Raw genomic sequence first — 14,559 nt, forward strand, 5'->3', positions numbered from 1 at the left:
CTTCCTTCCTCCCTCCCTCCCTCCCTCCCTTCCTTCCTTCCTTCCTTCCTTCCTTCCTTCCTTCCTTCCTTCCTTCTTTCCGCTATTTATGTATTTCTGTGGTGCTAGTAAAGGAACCCAGAGCACTTTCCCTTGAGCTATATCCCCAGTCCACTCTACTTTTTTACTTTGAGATAAGGCATCTCTAAATTGTTCAGACTGGTCCTGAATTTGGGATCCTCCTCTCTTAGCCTGTGTAGTAGCTGGGATTAAAGGAGTGTTTTACCACACCCAGATGCTTTTTTAAAAAGTATTTTAACTTATTAAATTATTTTGGGAAAGAACAGGACATGCCCCAATTTAATAATTATGAACACTCACATGTCTGCGCAATATCAGTAAACACCTGTCTTTCCGGGCATACACACGTGTGGGTAGATTGAAATACTATTATTGTTAATTGCTTACTGGCCAAGTGACAAGAGCACCTGTCACTCGGGTTGTAATTGGACTGTGTGTGGCTGGTGGTAGAGGCAGAGTTAGCACTGCACTGCACTCTCCCCTCGGCAGCCTTCTGTGGCCACCCATGCAGTTCCTTTTCAAACAAATCACAACCCAGTCATGAAAAACATTTCTAAAAATCATATAGGAATGTTACAAGTTTATGCTCCTGCACTGCCACATTACCAGCTGTCATGAGCCTGTGGACCACAGGTCAGACACAGCTATTTTAAGATGCAGGAAAAGGACAAAAAAAAAAAATGTTTACATTAAAGTCAGCTTTATCCCCAGAGACATTCATCCTTAGAGACAGAGCATCCTTTGCACCCTTGGGCCCTAGCGATGGGGTAGCCACTCACTCCCTGCTGTTTGGCAACTGATTCCTCAGTTATCTCTTCAGATCTCATGTTTCTTTTATTTCCAATCAAAGAACTTTAACTGATACATCCTCAGATTGGAAGGTTTACTCTATTACTCATTTAAATAATAACTACAGTAATGAAGGGGAAATAGGGCACAAATACTAAAGAGCAATACAGTGTTTCCTAGTTTTCAGGGTGGCGTAAACTATTTACACAAACTCTGATGTATGAGGAATTCACAGTGAGCTTTGGGACAGTTCAACGAGACTTGCTGCTTCTGCTGCATAAGAGGTAAGATTTGCTTGGATCCTTAGCATCCCATCTTCTTTTTTTCTTTTCTTTTATTTTAAAAAAAATTTAAAAATGACAAATAACAACAAAGACAAAAATGAAAACAAAAACAAGCAGCACAAAAACAATAAAAATGACAGGATTTCTAGACAAAATGATAGGAATTAACAATGATTGTTATATTACATATTATCATCTTCAGTGAAGTTGCCCAGATTACCGGATGTAAGAATGCAAGATTGAGCAAACCACTAAAGAGAATAAAAAGTAACAAAAAAAAAATTAGAAATGATGCAGAGCTTCACTAAACAAGACAGTAGGAATTCAACAGTGGTTGTTATATTGTATATTGTTGACTTCAAATTAGTTGCTCTGATTACCAGATATAAGCATGTAAAATTGGTCAAGAAGAAAAAAGAAAAATAAATAAAAAATAATATTTAAGCTTTCACTGTTCCTTCCATTAAACCAATAGGCATCGGCAGTGTGATTATCCCAGCCATCCTTGTACATACATACATATATGTATGTATATACATATATATACACATATACATACACACTTATTTGGCTCCAATGTCCTTTCCACCTTCTCCCCACCCCTCCCTTCGCCTCACTCTTTTGCACTCTGGTGCTCCCTCTCCCCTCAGTCTAAGCAGTCTCTCTGTCTAGCCCATTCTGGTACAATCTACAGGCCTGTTTCCAAGTCACATGGGGTTTAGACCGGCCTTAACCTGCATTCCTGGTAGACAGAATCTCCTCTGACACTGACACAATCTGTGTTCACACAGGAACTGGGCTCCACTCCTCTTGCCATTCCCCACCCTGCTGCGCAGCTCTATTACTCCAAAGATCAGCTCCCTCCCTGCATGCACGATCACCACCAAATGTGACCCCTGCAGAGTTAGTACCTAAGCCTCTCTTTGGTTACAGTGGGCCAGAGTCAGGCTGAGCTAGTTTTGACCATCTTACTTTTCAGTGGCTCCAAGGGTGTGGAGACTTAGGTAGAGGATAATTTCCAGAGACAGAGGAAGTCACTGTTCTCCATCTGTATATAAATTCTCCTGCAGGACACGGTGACCATGATCTTCAAAGAGAAGTGGGACATTTCCAGTGCCACCAACCCTCCTTGCACCCCGTGGCCTTCTGGGGATATCCGAGGCTATGTCTTGGAGGGTACCAGATTTTTCCTACTTCTGAAAACAGTCTTCCATTGACAATATCCAGCGCTCTCTTTAAAAGTGAGGAATGAAGAAAATTCACAGTGTGACCTCTATGTGCAGGCATACCCAAGCCTGCTGTGTCCATGAGGTCAGTTCATCATCAGAACGTCCCCCAGATGAAGTGTCCCTGACTCAGAAGTGCAGAGGCTTGATCAGGGTCTCTTAATTGTGAAATGGAGTGAATTCAGGGATGTCAACTGAGCCCCATCCTTTTTCTGTTCCTTTATTTCTGGACAGATGCATTGTAAAATTCCACTCCAGTCACTTGATTAAATCTCCCTGGAAACTTACCCTAGACTTTTACGATCCAAGGCAAAATGACAAATGACTAGAAGGGAATAGAAATCATCCTTTAATCATCTCCAAGGCCATAAGATGCACACAAATGACTTTCTGGGTGGGAGTAACAGCACTTTTAGAGCAGTCTAGGATCTGGCTGAATAATATCAATAACAATAAAGCAGAGAAAGCAGGACCATGCGGAGAAAGCCAGTGAGGGCTTTGACATAGTCAAAAGTTCACATTGCATGAGAGGCATTAATATTTCACATTGTATTTCTTTATTAGCCTAGATGTCTGCAGGTCATTGGATGAGAGTTTTCAGATTTCTGGCTAGACAGGCTTTTCTTGGAGACAAGACACTAGGGAGTCCCAAGGTGAGAGATCTCCTCTAGGTAGTCAGCTATGCTGAGTAGCCAGGAATGCCTGGAAAATTGTTATCCAGATCATTGCTGCCTGCCACTTGCTTCAGACCTCGGTGTCAAGCCAGATTTATTCCACTTTCAGCTGCTTCTTGCAAAATGAACAAGAGGGGTGTTGAGGTTTCTCTGAGGTTCTTCTGACAAAACGACATAGTAACTGATGTGTGTGTGCAGAGTCCCCCAGGCCCCCCACTCTTTTCTCTGTCCTGACCCAGAAATGCAAAAGTGTAAATGACATAGTAACTGATGTGTGTGTGCGGAGTCCCCCAGGTACCCCACTCCTTTCTTTGTCCTGACCCAGAAATGCAAAAGTGTCTTGACCACTGTCTGTCCTGACCAGCTGCATGAGGCCTTGGACATTTTCAGGCATGGACAAGTATTTAGGTCATTGCAGAAACACTGGGAGAAACGAGGTTGGGCTGAACCCAACCTCTCCAGCGCTTATGCCTTAACCCGCTTCATGTGGATGAATCGCACCAGAAGATGGCGCATCTCTTCTCCTCGCTGCCCATCCTGAGGACGCTGCAGTCCCTGCAGTAAGTAAGCTCTTCTGATGACTGCCTTGGGCCGATCACCCTGGCAGTTTACGCTCCCCTCTTTGAAATCCTGCCCCGCCCCTTCTTAGATCAGTTTGGGGTCTGGTGCATGAATTCCCTGGTCAGTCCCCTGTTTCAGCAGCAAGGAAGTGTGTGAATTCCTTCTTCATGAAGAACTTCCCACACACGGGCTGGTCTCATTTTCAAATGTGGTCTGAGTGGACATTGATCAGCCAAGCAGTGTTTATGGCCCTTCTAAAAGTTGGGAGATTGATCATGGAAATGGTCAAGAAACTCTGCATGGGCTTTTGAAGCAAATTTTAGGAGAAAAATATAAAACGTTCTTTAAAAATGCTATGTTAAATATTTTATAATAAATACATTGCAATTTATTTTAATGTACATATGTCTAAAGTGCATATTATATTCATAGAGAACATAATACACTTTTACTTGTAGCAGCAGCTCTACAAACATTGAGTAGGCAACGAAAACACCTCTCAACGTGTGAATTTTCTAAGGAAGTGTTGTGAACTACTCAATAAGGATGGGCTGCAAGGAGCCTGTTTGTGGATTATTTGCTCAGAGCCTGTCCTAAACCAGGAAAGCCTGGGAAGAAGCCTGGAGCATGAGCATTGAGACGAGAGGAGTACATTGTCAGGGTAATAGGTAGAGAAGAAAAAGAGAGTGCCAGAGAAAAGTCAGGACTATGTTTTCCATAAGGTCTCCCCAGGATGGTCTGGCTTATTTCCTGTAAAACCAAGGGCTCTGGAACCATCTAGACCTGGGTTCAAATCTTGACTTGCCGATTTCTGAATTATTTTCTGGGATCTGTTATCTAACCCCTCTGTGCCTCGGTTTCCTCATTTATACAAGAGAACAATAAGGACACCTCCCATAAGGCTCTTGTGTGGGCTGCTACCTAAGCCACAGTTCTCAGCACAGCGCCACAGATATAAAAAGCAATGAGCTGCATTATTACTGTCTTCGCTAATATTAGGATAAAAAGCATTCTGAGGTAAAATAAGTTTGAAAAGCCTATTTGAAAAAAAAATCTTAACATGAATTCTTTACTGTCTGAATTTGTTTATGGCAAAGAGAAACTGTAAAGTGCTTTCTCTAAGTGAAAAGGTACAATGAGGTCCTTGGGAGGGAGACAGACATTCACATAACTTATTAAAATACATTGTTATAATTATTCTATTTTATTATTTATGCTTATAAAGTCACTATTGTGCTTAATTTATAAATTAAGTTTTATTGTAGGTATAAATGCATAGGAAAAAACAGAGTATATATGAGATGTGGCACCATTGGTGGCTCAGGCTCCAGTAAGCATCTTGGAATATGTTCCTTTAGGTAAGGGGGAACTGCCGTATGTCTCCAAATTCTTTGACAATTGCCCTTTCCAGAAGTGGAGTCCAGCTTGCCTCCCTTTGAGTGTGGTCTGTACTTTGCAGTTTACTCCTATTGAACAAAATAAAGCAAAAGTGATTGTGTGAAATGCAGAGATGAAGTTATAAAAGTCACTGGGACTTCTTGCTTGTCCTCTTCAAAATCTCTGTCTCAGGAAGGAAGCAGCAACTATGTTACAAGGACAATGAGGGTGCTCAGATACTGAGGAACGGAGGCCTCCAGGTCAGAGCCAGCTTGTCAATTTGAGCCACACTGGGTAGCTCCTCCAGCACCATGCAAACCCTGAGGTCCCTGAAGCCTAAGCCAACACCCTGACTGCAACCTCAGAAACGATCCTAAGCGAGAGCCACTCATTGTATCATTCCTGAAATCCTGACCCTCTGAAACAGCTGAGGAAACAGTTTGTTACTCAGAGATGCTAACTTTGGGGACCCCTAAGGATAGATCATCAATAATCAAGGTGTTTGTAGAGTTATGCTGTTAGACAAAGAAAATAGATCTTAGACTACAGGCATCATCTGCTTTGGAGGAGCCGATGGAGCCTACACTTTGCAGCCTTGCCTTTGCTCAGACTCTCGGTAGCACTCAACACAAAACTTGAAAATCTCTTCCTTCTTTGTAAATATTATTATAAGATATTTCTGGTATAAAAATCAAGTGTTTCATCCATCCCAGGCTTCTCACCTCTCCAATGATAGTCATTTTTAACATTTTATGTTTATCGTCACCATGGGTGTGTTCATGCTTTTACTATATCTACCTATATATCTTTAGTACTATTTGGCAGTTTACTAAAATTTATAAAATGGTACATTTTTGCAGCTTGCTTTTGGCTAGTGAAGCACTGGATGTTTAGATTTGTCTGTGTTGACAGTAAAGTGTTCACATTGTCTTTCATTCGTTCTATGACCATGTCATGGTCTATTTATCAGTACTTCTTGGGGGCGTTTAGGTTATTTCCAGTTCTTCATTCTTGTTAATGTTTCTGCGCTGTCATTTTGCGTACCAGTCCTTAATTCCATAGTCGAGAGTTTCTCTAGAGTACATATTTGTCTTTAACTTTCTATGTATTATCAAATAGCCTCCAAAATGGTTTTCTAATTTAAACTGTCATCTTATTATATGGGAAATGTCATTTCTCTACACCCCCACCAACATTGTATAATTCCAGGCTTTCTTTCTTTCCTCTTCATTTCCCTCTTTCCTCTCTTCCTTTGCATTGGTATTAGTTCTATGTTAGCGTATTGCTTATCATTTATAGAGAAGTTAAACATTATTTGTGTTTTTTTTGCATTTACATTTCTACCACTATGACTTGTTTTATATTTTATGCATTTTTCTCTTAGGTTATTTGCTTCCTTGGATTGATTGGTAAGAATTATTTTGCCTTTTGTATACTTATAGTTTCTCACATAAATGCATACTTTGTCTGAGACTTGTTTCCTTTTACACTATGGTGTTTTATCAGGCAGAATTTTTAAATTCTACTTTAGGTAAACAAACTCTTTTACAGTTTAGGCATTTTGTGTCCAATTCAAGAAATCGCACTCCTCCCTATGAAATACTTGTTATGTATTTTTCTATAAATAGATTTTATTTCTCCACATTTAGAATTTTAATTCTCATGAAATTTTAGTGAGTTGCTATACAGAGATCTTACTGCAAATTTTAATATAGGTAATTGATTTCCTCAATTTCATACATGATGTAGTTCATTTTCCCCACTCATTGGTTCTATGCAAGCATAACATGGTCATAGGTCTTCCTCTGAGCTGTCTCCTTTGTTCATTGGTTATTTTTATCTGTTAATAGGCTGTTGTCATATACTTCTGATTTAGTAAATTTATCATAAATTTTAATACCTTATAAATAATGTTTGTCTTGGATATTCTTGACATTTTCTTTTTACAAATATTAGAAATAGTCTGTCATGTTCTATAAATATATTTTGTGACTTTTAGATCAGAATTGCATGTAATCCACAGATCAGTTTGAAGAGAACTGGGGTTTTTATAATATTCTGTTTTTCCATTTATAAATATGGTTATCACCAACATATTTAGATTTTTAAAATATGACTCTAAAGTTTTATAAATTTTCACTTAAAGATCTTGAAGATCTCACTAGAATTATTCTTCAAGTACATTTTAAGTTTTCAATTTATCTGATGTAACTATTTGTACAGTTGTATAACATAGAACTGATTATTTCTACATCAACCTTTTCCTTAACTTTAATGAAGTTTCTTATGAATCCCAATGATTTGTGATCTCCTAAGATTTTTTTGTTTAAATTATCTTACTGTCTGATAAAAGCAAGTTTTCTTTCTTTCTGATTCTTACTTTTTTTTAAGTTGCACAGACTAGAATCTCCATTATAATGTGGAGAGAGGAACACTGCCTTATTCCTGATTTGTTCTGAATGTTTTAATCTGGAATATAGTGCTTCCGGTAGGTTTATGATAGATATCTTTATCAGAACTTTATTTTCTCTCATATCACTTCATAAAATCTGGCTTTATAATTATTTTCAACTATATGATTATTCAAACATAATATATATATATATATAATTCTTATAATCATATATTAATGATCACCTCAGTCTGATTTTGTAACTGGAACATGGCAAGTATTAAAAAAAAAACTATTGAGCAATCAATTGAGTTCACTTCCAACCTGATTTCTTTATTTCTTTTTCAGTATTTCAAATAAAGATAGTTCCCCAGTGTTACTCCCTGTCTTTAACTACCACACTGAATTTCAAAGTTGAAAGGCACTTCAGATACTGTTTATTCTAAACCACTCGGGTTGCAGACTAAGAACCTGTGAACTTCCTTTTCCTTTCGCTGAAATAGTCTCATCCTTTCACATGTCCACATTCCCTCACCTATTTCTGATCTCAGGTCTTAATACAAATGTTACTTCTTGAAGGAAGTCTGTGACAAGGTCCCTTGGAGAAGCTATAAATTTATACTTCTCTATCATAGCATATATTCCACTTAAGTTATAACATCTTAAAGTGTTTGCCAAGGAAGTAGATTAAAAATTCTGTGCAAAACTTTGCCACACCAATCCTACACTTGTTTTCTTAATACCTAGCCAAAGGCACAATGCTTGATAAATAGGCCAGCAATAAATATGCTCTCCACCAGTGAATTCGTACCTTTCTTCTTTACTAACAAAATGTCCCCACTTCTAGTAGACTGATAAGTATTCAAAACTCTGGCTGGAGATAAAGGTAAGTCTTCCTTGGTATGGTAAATGTGTTTCTAAAGAAGTAAATTGAATTAGTTCTAATGTGCTAAAAAAGATTGCTATTTAAAGGTTTCATTTAGTCGATCTTTTTGTGAAGGGAAGCATGTGATTGTAAAAGTATGCACTGCTTATCCTTTTCAACCATCAGCCCTTTGGGGCCTGTGGAACATTAGGGTATTGAGTACATCTGCTCCTGGTTGAGGGGTGTGGGAGAAACAGTTCTTGCTGGATGTGGGAGATTAAACACAATGTCTTATTAACTTCTGCAAAATTTATCAGACAGATTTTGATCTTTCCTAATAAAACCCTCAGATGCCAATGCTTTTGCTTATGGATGATAAAACGGAGACCACTTCCTCTCTTCTGCTTGAAAGAAGACTAGGATGAGTAAGCAGTTCCTGAAATGGCCATGTCACAGAATTTCAGGATTAGATGAAACTCTGAGGTTCCCCTTTATGCTATGGATGGGAAAACTGAGGTCCACATGATAAGTAACTTTACCACTTGGAAAAGTGAAAAATTATTGACGGGTTGGACAATAGCAGACCTCAGGACTCCCAGACCAATGCTTTGTATTTATGGGCTGATCTCTCATTCAGAAGTTAAACAATCTCAGCATTCAAATTCCTTAGAATATGTCAGCCATCCTAGTTAAGGATACAAAGTATAGAATGAACGTTGGCCTCTGGACTTCAGTCTCAGCCCCCTATGTAGCTTTAAGTAATTTATAACACTATCTCTAGGTGCCTCAATTTCCTCAACCTCAAAATAGGGTGCAGTAATAGTATCTGAGTGTATAGCCCTGTCTCCCATACAAGCTTGAATGAGGGACTGGCACACAGTAGGAGCTCAGTGGTAACGAGAACTGTGCTGAAGATGAAGATGATGTTCATAATGATGATGATGAGGAAGAGTGTAATGATGAGTGGGCTCTGTTCCTTGTTACTTCACTCCATCCTGAGATCAATGGGCACATGCTTATCTCCTCTAATCTGAGAACTATCCGTGAATAGATAGAGCCAAGACAATCAGCTCAAAAAGGAACACCAAGTAGAACAACTGGCTAGAATGAGATGAAATTTACTACCTCTAAACTTATTAAGAGTAAGAGTGCTGCTTATTTCCTTCAACTCAATTGAGCTGATGTCTGGTTCCTGCATTAGACAATCTACTGAAAAGGGACCTATTTGTTTTTCATCTCTTTCCCAGGTCTCCTCTCAACTTTGCCTTAAACAAATAAACAAATGCTCAGCCCCCAAATTAACGACTAAATAGAAAGCGTAGAAAAGCCTTAATTTAAATTTAACTCCCAGCAAAGGTGAGAGGCACATGACACAGACTGCAGTGTTAAGGAAGCTTATTTCTGACTGTCTTTTCCATTTTGCCAGCTTTGAGTAAGGCCAGGAAACATGGAAAGAGATCTGCCTGATGAGCCCACTTCTAGGGCCTTTTTTAAAAAAGAATATATTTATAAGACATCTATTTTGCTTTTATAGAGCTTCTATTTATGCCTTTATGAAAAGAAAAATTTTTTCTCTTGCCCTTTCCCCGTAAAATACCAATTTACACAACATGGACAGGGAGGATATGTCCTGGAACGTGAGATCAGATTTTACCATGGCCACAGTGGTCTGACAGAGCACCAGCAAGTGCTGAAACGATCAGGGATGACTCCCAGGCTACAGGAAGGGGTTTCCCACAGGAATCTGGAGCACACTGGGAACAGTAACCGACTGACATGCCAATGGGTCATTCCCAGGATGAGACAGACATCACTGGAGAAAAAGGGGGCCCGGTGGTCATGCGGCCATTGTTAACCTAGCGGATTCAGTGGCATCCCCCCGCAGCTTGGGCTTCACTACTCTTGGGCTCCAAGCATCTCCTTCCATATTGTCACGTTGTCTTCTGCTGTGCATGGTCACAGTGCTTCCTTTGGACTAGGATGTGGTCTCACGGCTATCTTAAAGGTGCTGAAGTTGATGCCGCATGGTTGTGGCTTTGCATCTGAAGTCCCACAGCAGGCAACTGAGGGCGTGCTCCGTGCTCCGGCCACTGCGTGCTTCTCACCTTAAGTGGGTGTGTGGTTTTGAATTTATCTTCCAGATGACCCCTCTCTACCTAAAAGGGCCCTGGACAGGCCTTTTCCAGGGGCTTCACCACATAGTCAAAGAATGCAGCTCAATCTAAGGAAAAAATACCACAAAGTACCTATCAAACAGCTGAATTTCCTTTCTTCTGTTTTAATTTTCAGAGGGACACAATGATTACTTTCCGGAGAGCTGTGTAACTCTTAAGAGAAAGGTTGTATGGTACAGAGGGGCCGGGGCTGGGGATATGAACATTTTAAGCCCTATGCAGGCAGATGAGCAGTGCAAAGTGATGTTGACCAAAACAAGACCAGAGTAGACGTGTGCAAAGAGGCACAGACAGAACAAAAGGACGTAAGTTCGGGTGCCTTTGCTTGCCCAGGAGAGACAGCAGGAATGGCCCCACTGCCACACAGGAGGGGCTCCCAACATGTTCCCTGTGCAGTGGCCTTGTTGTTGGATCTCTGGAGGCTGGGCTCTGTACTTTCAGATTCTCTGTCTTCTTTCTTTCCTCCTCCTTCCCACCTTCTTCCTCTCTGGCTCTTTTTGGCAGCTTGCAGAGGCTCATGTTCCTCATGACTACAACAATCTTTTCATGCTCATGTGTCACGTTCTTCCCCATGCCATTTCTTTGGATATGGCAATTCCTCTGACATTTTTGCCTTTCTTTCTTTATTACTTAGAAAGCTTGTGTTCATTCTTCAAGGACTTGTTAGCAAGTTAGTAAACTATAAGCTTTTCTGAGCAATCCCAGACAGCGCAGATCATTTCTCCCTTTTGCTCCTGTCCAGGTAATTCTGCATCACAGTTTTCTATGTCTTCAGCCCCTAGCCTGTTCTTCATGTCCCATGCTAATGAGAAAATAGCCCTTGGATATTCTTCAGACAGAGAATCCAGTTAATGATTTTGGATTAGCCCCCATGATTAGAAGTCTGTAACTATGTACATCCTCCCCTTCTCAGAATCTCTTCTCGTCTTGCCCATTTTAAAACAACCATAACCGGGCGTGATGCCGCAAGCCTATAATCCCAGCACTCTGAAGGCTGAGGAAGAAGGACCGCTCCAAGTTTGAGACCAGCCTGAGCTACAATGTGAGCTCAAGGCCAGCCTGAACTGCAAGACAAGACCCTGTCTCAAAAAGACAAAAATAAATAAGTAAATAAAATAACCATGCCTAACACTGGGATAAGCACAGTTCACATGCTAAAAACATATAATGAATGAATGCAAGACCCTGTAAGGAACTAAGAAAAATGTACCCCAAGTTATATTTGATTTACATTCAAATTTCATTTGTGGGACAGCCTTTGTGTGCATTAAATGGAGATAAATATAAGCAGTAAAGAGAAGTATAGGATAGCTTATATTCATGTAAAGACAATATTATATCTTTACAAAGAGGAAATCTACAAAATTTTGTAGGAAAGTATTATTCTATAATTGTTAGTACCTGCTCTATCAGTTAATCTAATTATAAAAGAAGGCCTCCACCACCTGGATAATTTTTCTGGGATCTCTTCTTTTTACATCTGAGAAAACAAACCTTCTGCAGTTTCAACTGTGAGTCTCTCATGGTGGCTTCTAGTGCAGGTACTGAGTGGGTTGATTTCCTCTGATTGTATCTTGGCTTTCCCAGGGAGGACCCAGTCACTGTTCTGGGTAAAGTTGCAAGAAGCTAGGTCTCAGAATATTTGGCCATCTTATTTCATCTATTTTTTTAACTCTGGCAGAAAGATGCAGTGCGTTTGAGAGACTGAAGCTGGCCCTGTTATGGCACCAAGAAGCAGAAGCCTGTGGAGGTGCCCTGTTATGGTGAAGTGTTTCCTGCCACTCCTAAGGCCACTTGAAGCTCAGCTTTTTTTGCATTTAAATAAAACTTCCAATCATGTTCCTATTATATTTAACCTAAACCTGACGAGTGCTGGGCTTGTACCCCGGGTCACCAAGTGTCCTCACAGAACAGGCACTGAGCACACTGCTGTGTGGCAAGAACAAACAACTTGTTAGGCTTTGAGGTCTTTTACCATCTATCTCTACCCTTCTGCCTTACAGAACACAAGGTAACCACTACAGTCAGTGACATGTCATCTTTAAATAAGAACACAAGGACAACCTGAGCAGAAGGTGCAGAGATTTCCCCTGTAACCCTTCTCCCTCCATGTGCAGAGGATCTCCTGTTATCAACATTTCCCCTCACAACGGGACCTCTCCTACAAGGATGGACACACATTGATACATCAATATGGCCCAGCGCCCATTTTGCACATTACATGCCACTCTTGGCACTGTATATTCTACAGGCTTGAAAAATGTGTAATGACATGGATCCACCCTTACAGTATCGCACAGAGCAGCTTTCCAGTTCTAAGTTTCCTCTGCACTTCACCTACCCCTCCATCCCCTGCCAACCCGTGACAGCTGTTGATGGTTTTATTGTCTGTGTAGTTTTGCCTTTCCCAGAGAGTCAGAGAGTCAGAATTTAACCTCAGATTGACTTCTTTCTAGTAATATATGTTTAAGTTTCTTCCATGTTTTTCCATGGCTTGATAGTTCATTTACTTTTATGACTAAATAATAGTCCATGGTCTGGATGGAGCACTTTATTAATTCATTTGCTTACTGAATGCTCTTTTTTTTTTTTTTTGCAGAAACTTAGTGCTGTTTATTCGCTCCAGTGTGAAACCAGCTTTCTTCAGAGGTCTTGCAGTCAGCCTTCATCACCATCTGGTTTACCTTCTCTGTAGGCCCCGTGCTCCAGATTCTGTTGAGTGTTCACACCCTGCCCACCTGTGTGTTCCGCTCCGTCTCCAGGTGGCTTCTTGCTTTTGTGGTAGGGCAGGAGATTGAGCCACAGGTCCTCCATGATGACCTGGGAGGGAATGTGGGACACTCCGAGTAATCCTGTGGCAGCCTGCAAAACTGTGCCCAGTAAACCAGTTGAAGAAGTTAAGGCTGCAGTAGAGCAGTGGTAGGAGCCAACAAGGCAGGGGAAGAGGGGGAAGGGAGGGAAGGGGAAGGGGAAGAAGCCACAGGAGGCTGGGGAGGTGCAGCCAGGTTGCCATGTGGACCAGTGCCAGAATGGGAAAGAGGAACATCCGGACGAGCCAGCAGGAGGCCCTCCATCAGCCCTGCCTCATCTAGATCAACTGTGGGCCCTCCAGTTAGATATGCAGCTTCTGAATATCCAAGACAGCAAGGCCTTTGCCTGCTTGAGGCAGAATCAGAGGCAGAGGTGCAAGCCTCACCTCCAGCGCCGAAGTCACCTCACGCCTGGCTTCCGGGGCATAATGATGGCGAACCAACCAGAGATGTCAGCAGTGGTCGGTGAGGACAATGAAGAGATGCTTAGCTGCATGACAAATTTAGAGGTGGAAGAACTTGAAGAACCCAGCCATTGCTGCAAGATGTCCATGTTCTTCAAGAGCAATTCTTACTTCCTGAATGAAGTTATTGTGAAGGAATTTCTCTGGTATATCCCTGGGAACAGGACATCCCATTGCCCTGTAGTTCAGTGACATGCCAGTTATAAAGAGGAAGCCCATGGGTACAGGCAGCATGACTGAATGCTTCTTTTTAAACATCCATTATTGATTGTGACAACCCCTACAGCCATATCAGTAATGGTTTAGACCCTGCCATTAACTATGGTGACAACCTGGGTAGAGTTACTTCACTTGCGTTTCACTGATTCTGCTTCCTTTTAAAATGAGGCATGTAAATTAGGGACCGTCTATCTCCAAGGACACATTTCCATGGAATTGGATTGGAGGGTATGTAAGGGCTAACAAAGACCCGAATCTACAGCAAGGATTTTCAGTATTCAGGAATGTGGTACCATCTAGGACAGAAGTGAAGAGGCACAGACAGGAATTGGAAATATATGCCTTTTAAAGCTTTCTAAACCTCCCTTCCAACTCTTGCTTAATTTGAGTACCTAGTGCTGTATCCCGAGAGAGAAGTTAGAAGTAAATACAAGTAAACATAACAATTTCATGCTACAAACACCCTCCTAGAACAGGGCCCTATGCTGAGGACAAAGGCTCTGGGAGGGGAGTCGTAAAATGAAACAGTTTCTCTGGGGCCAAATCCATGTCCCATGGTCTCCTGGTGCATCTCCTTGCTTTGGCTCTCTTCATTCTAGTTTATCCTTCACATGGTTACCAGGGTGATGTTTCTGAAATGAAAATCTGATCACAACATTATTAG

General features: G+C 41.0%; 1 protein-coding gene across 1 annotated transcript; it reads left to right on the top strand.

Annotated features, from left to right (window-relative positions):
* The first annotated feature begins 2,215 nt into the window (after positions 1-2,215).
* Positions 2,216-13,868, top strand: LOC102028726 (testis-specific Y-encoded protein 3-like). The gene is made up of 3 exons (XM_005398068.1): positions 2,216-2,309; positions 13,098-13,234; positions 13,425-13,868. Exons 1-3 carry the CDS (start codon positions 2,216-2,218, stop codon positions 13,866-13,868), a joined length of 675 nt encoding a protein of 224 aa, XP_005398125.1.
* Positions 13,869-14,559: the final 691 nt, after the last annotated feature.

This window comes from Chinchilla lanigera, unplaced genomic scaffold, assembly GCF_000276665.1.
Source record: "Chinchilla lanigera isolate Chin_1 unplaced genomic scaffold, ChiLan1.0 scaffold00060, whole genome shotgun sequence".
NCBI classification, from domain to species: domain Eukaryota; kingdom Metazoa; phylum Chordata; class Mammalia; order Rodentia; family Chinchillidae; genus Chinchilla; species Chinchilla lanigera.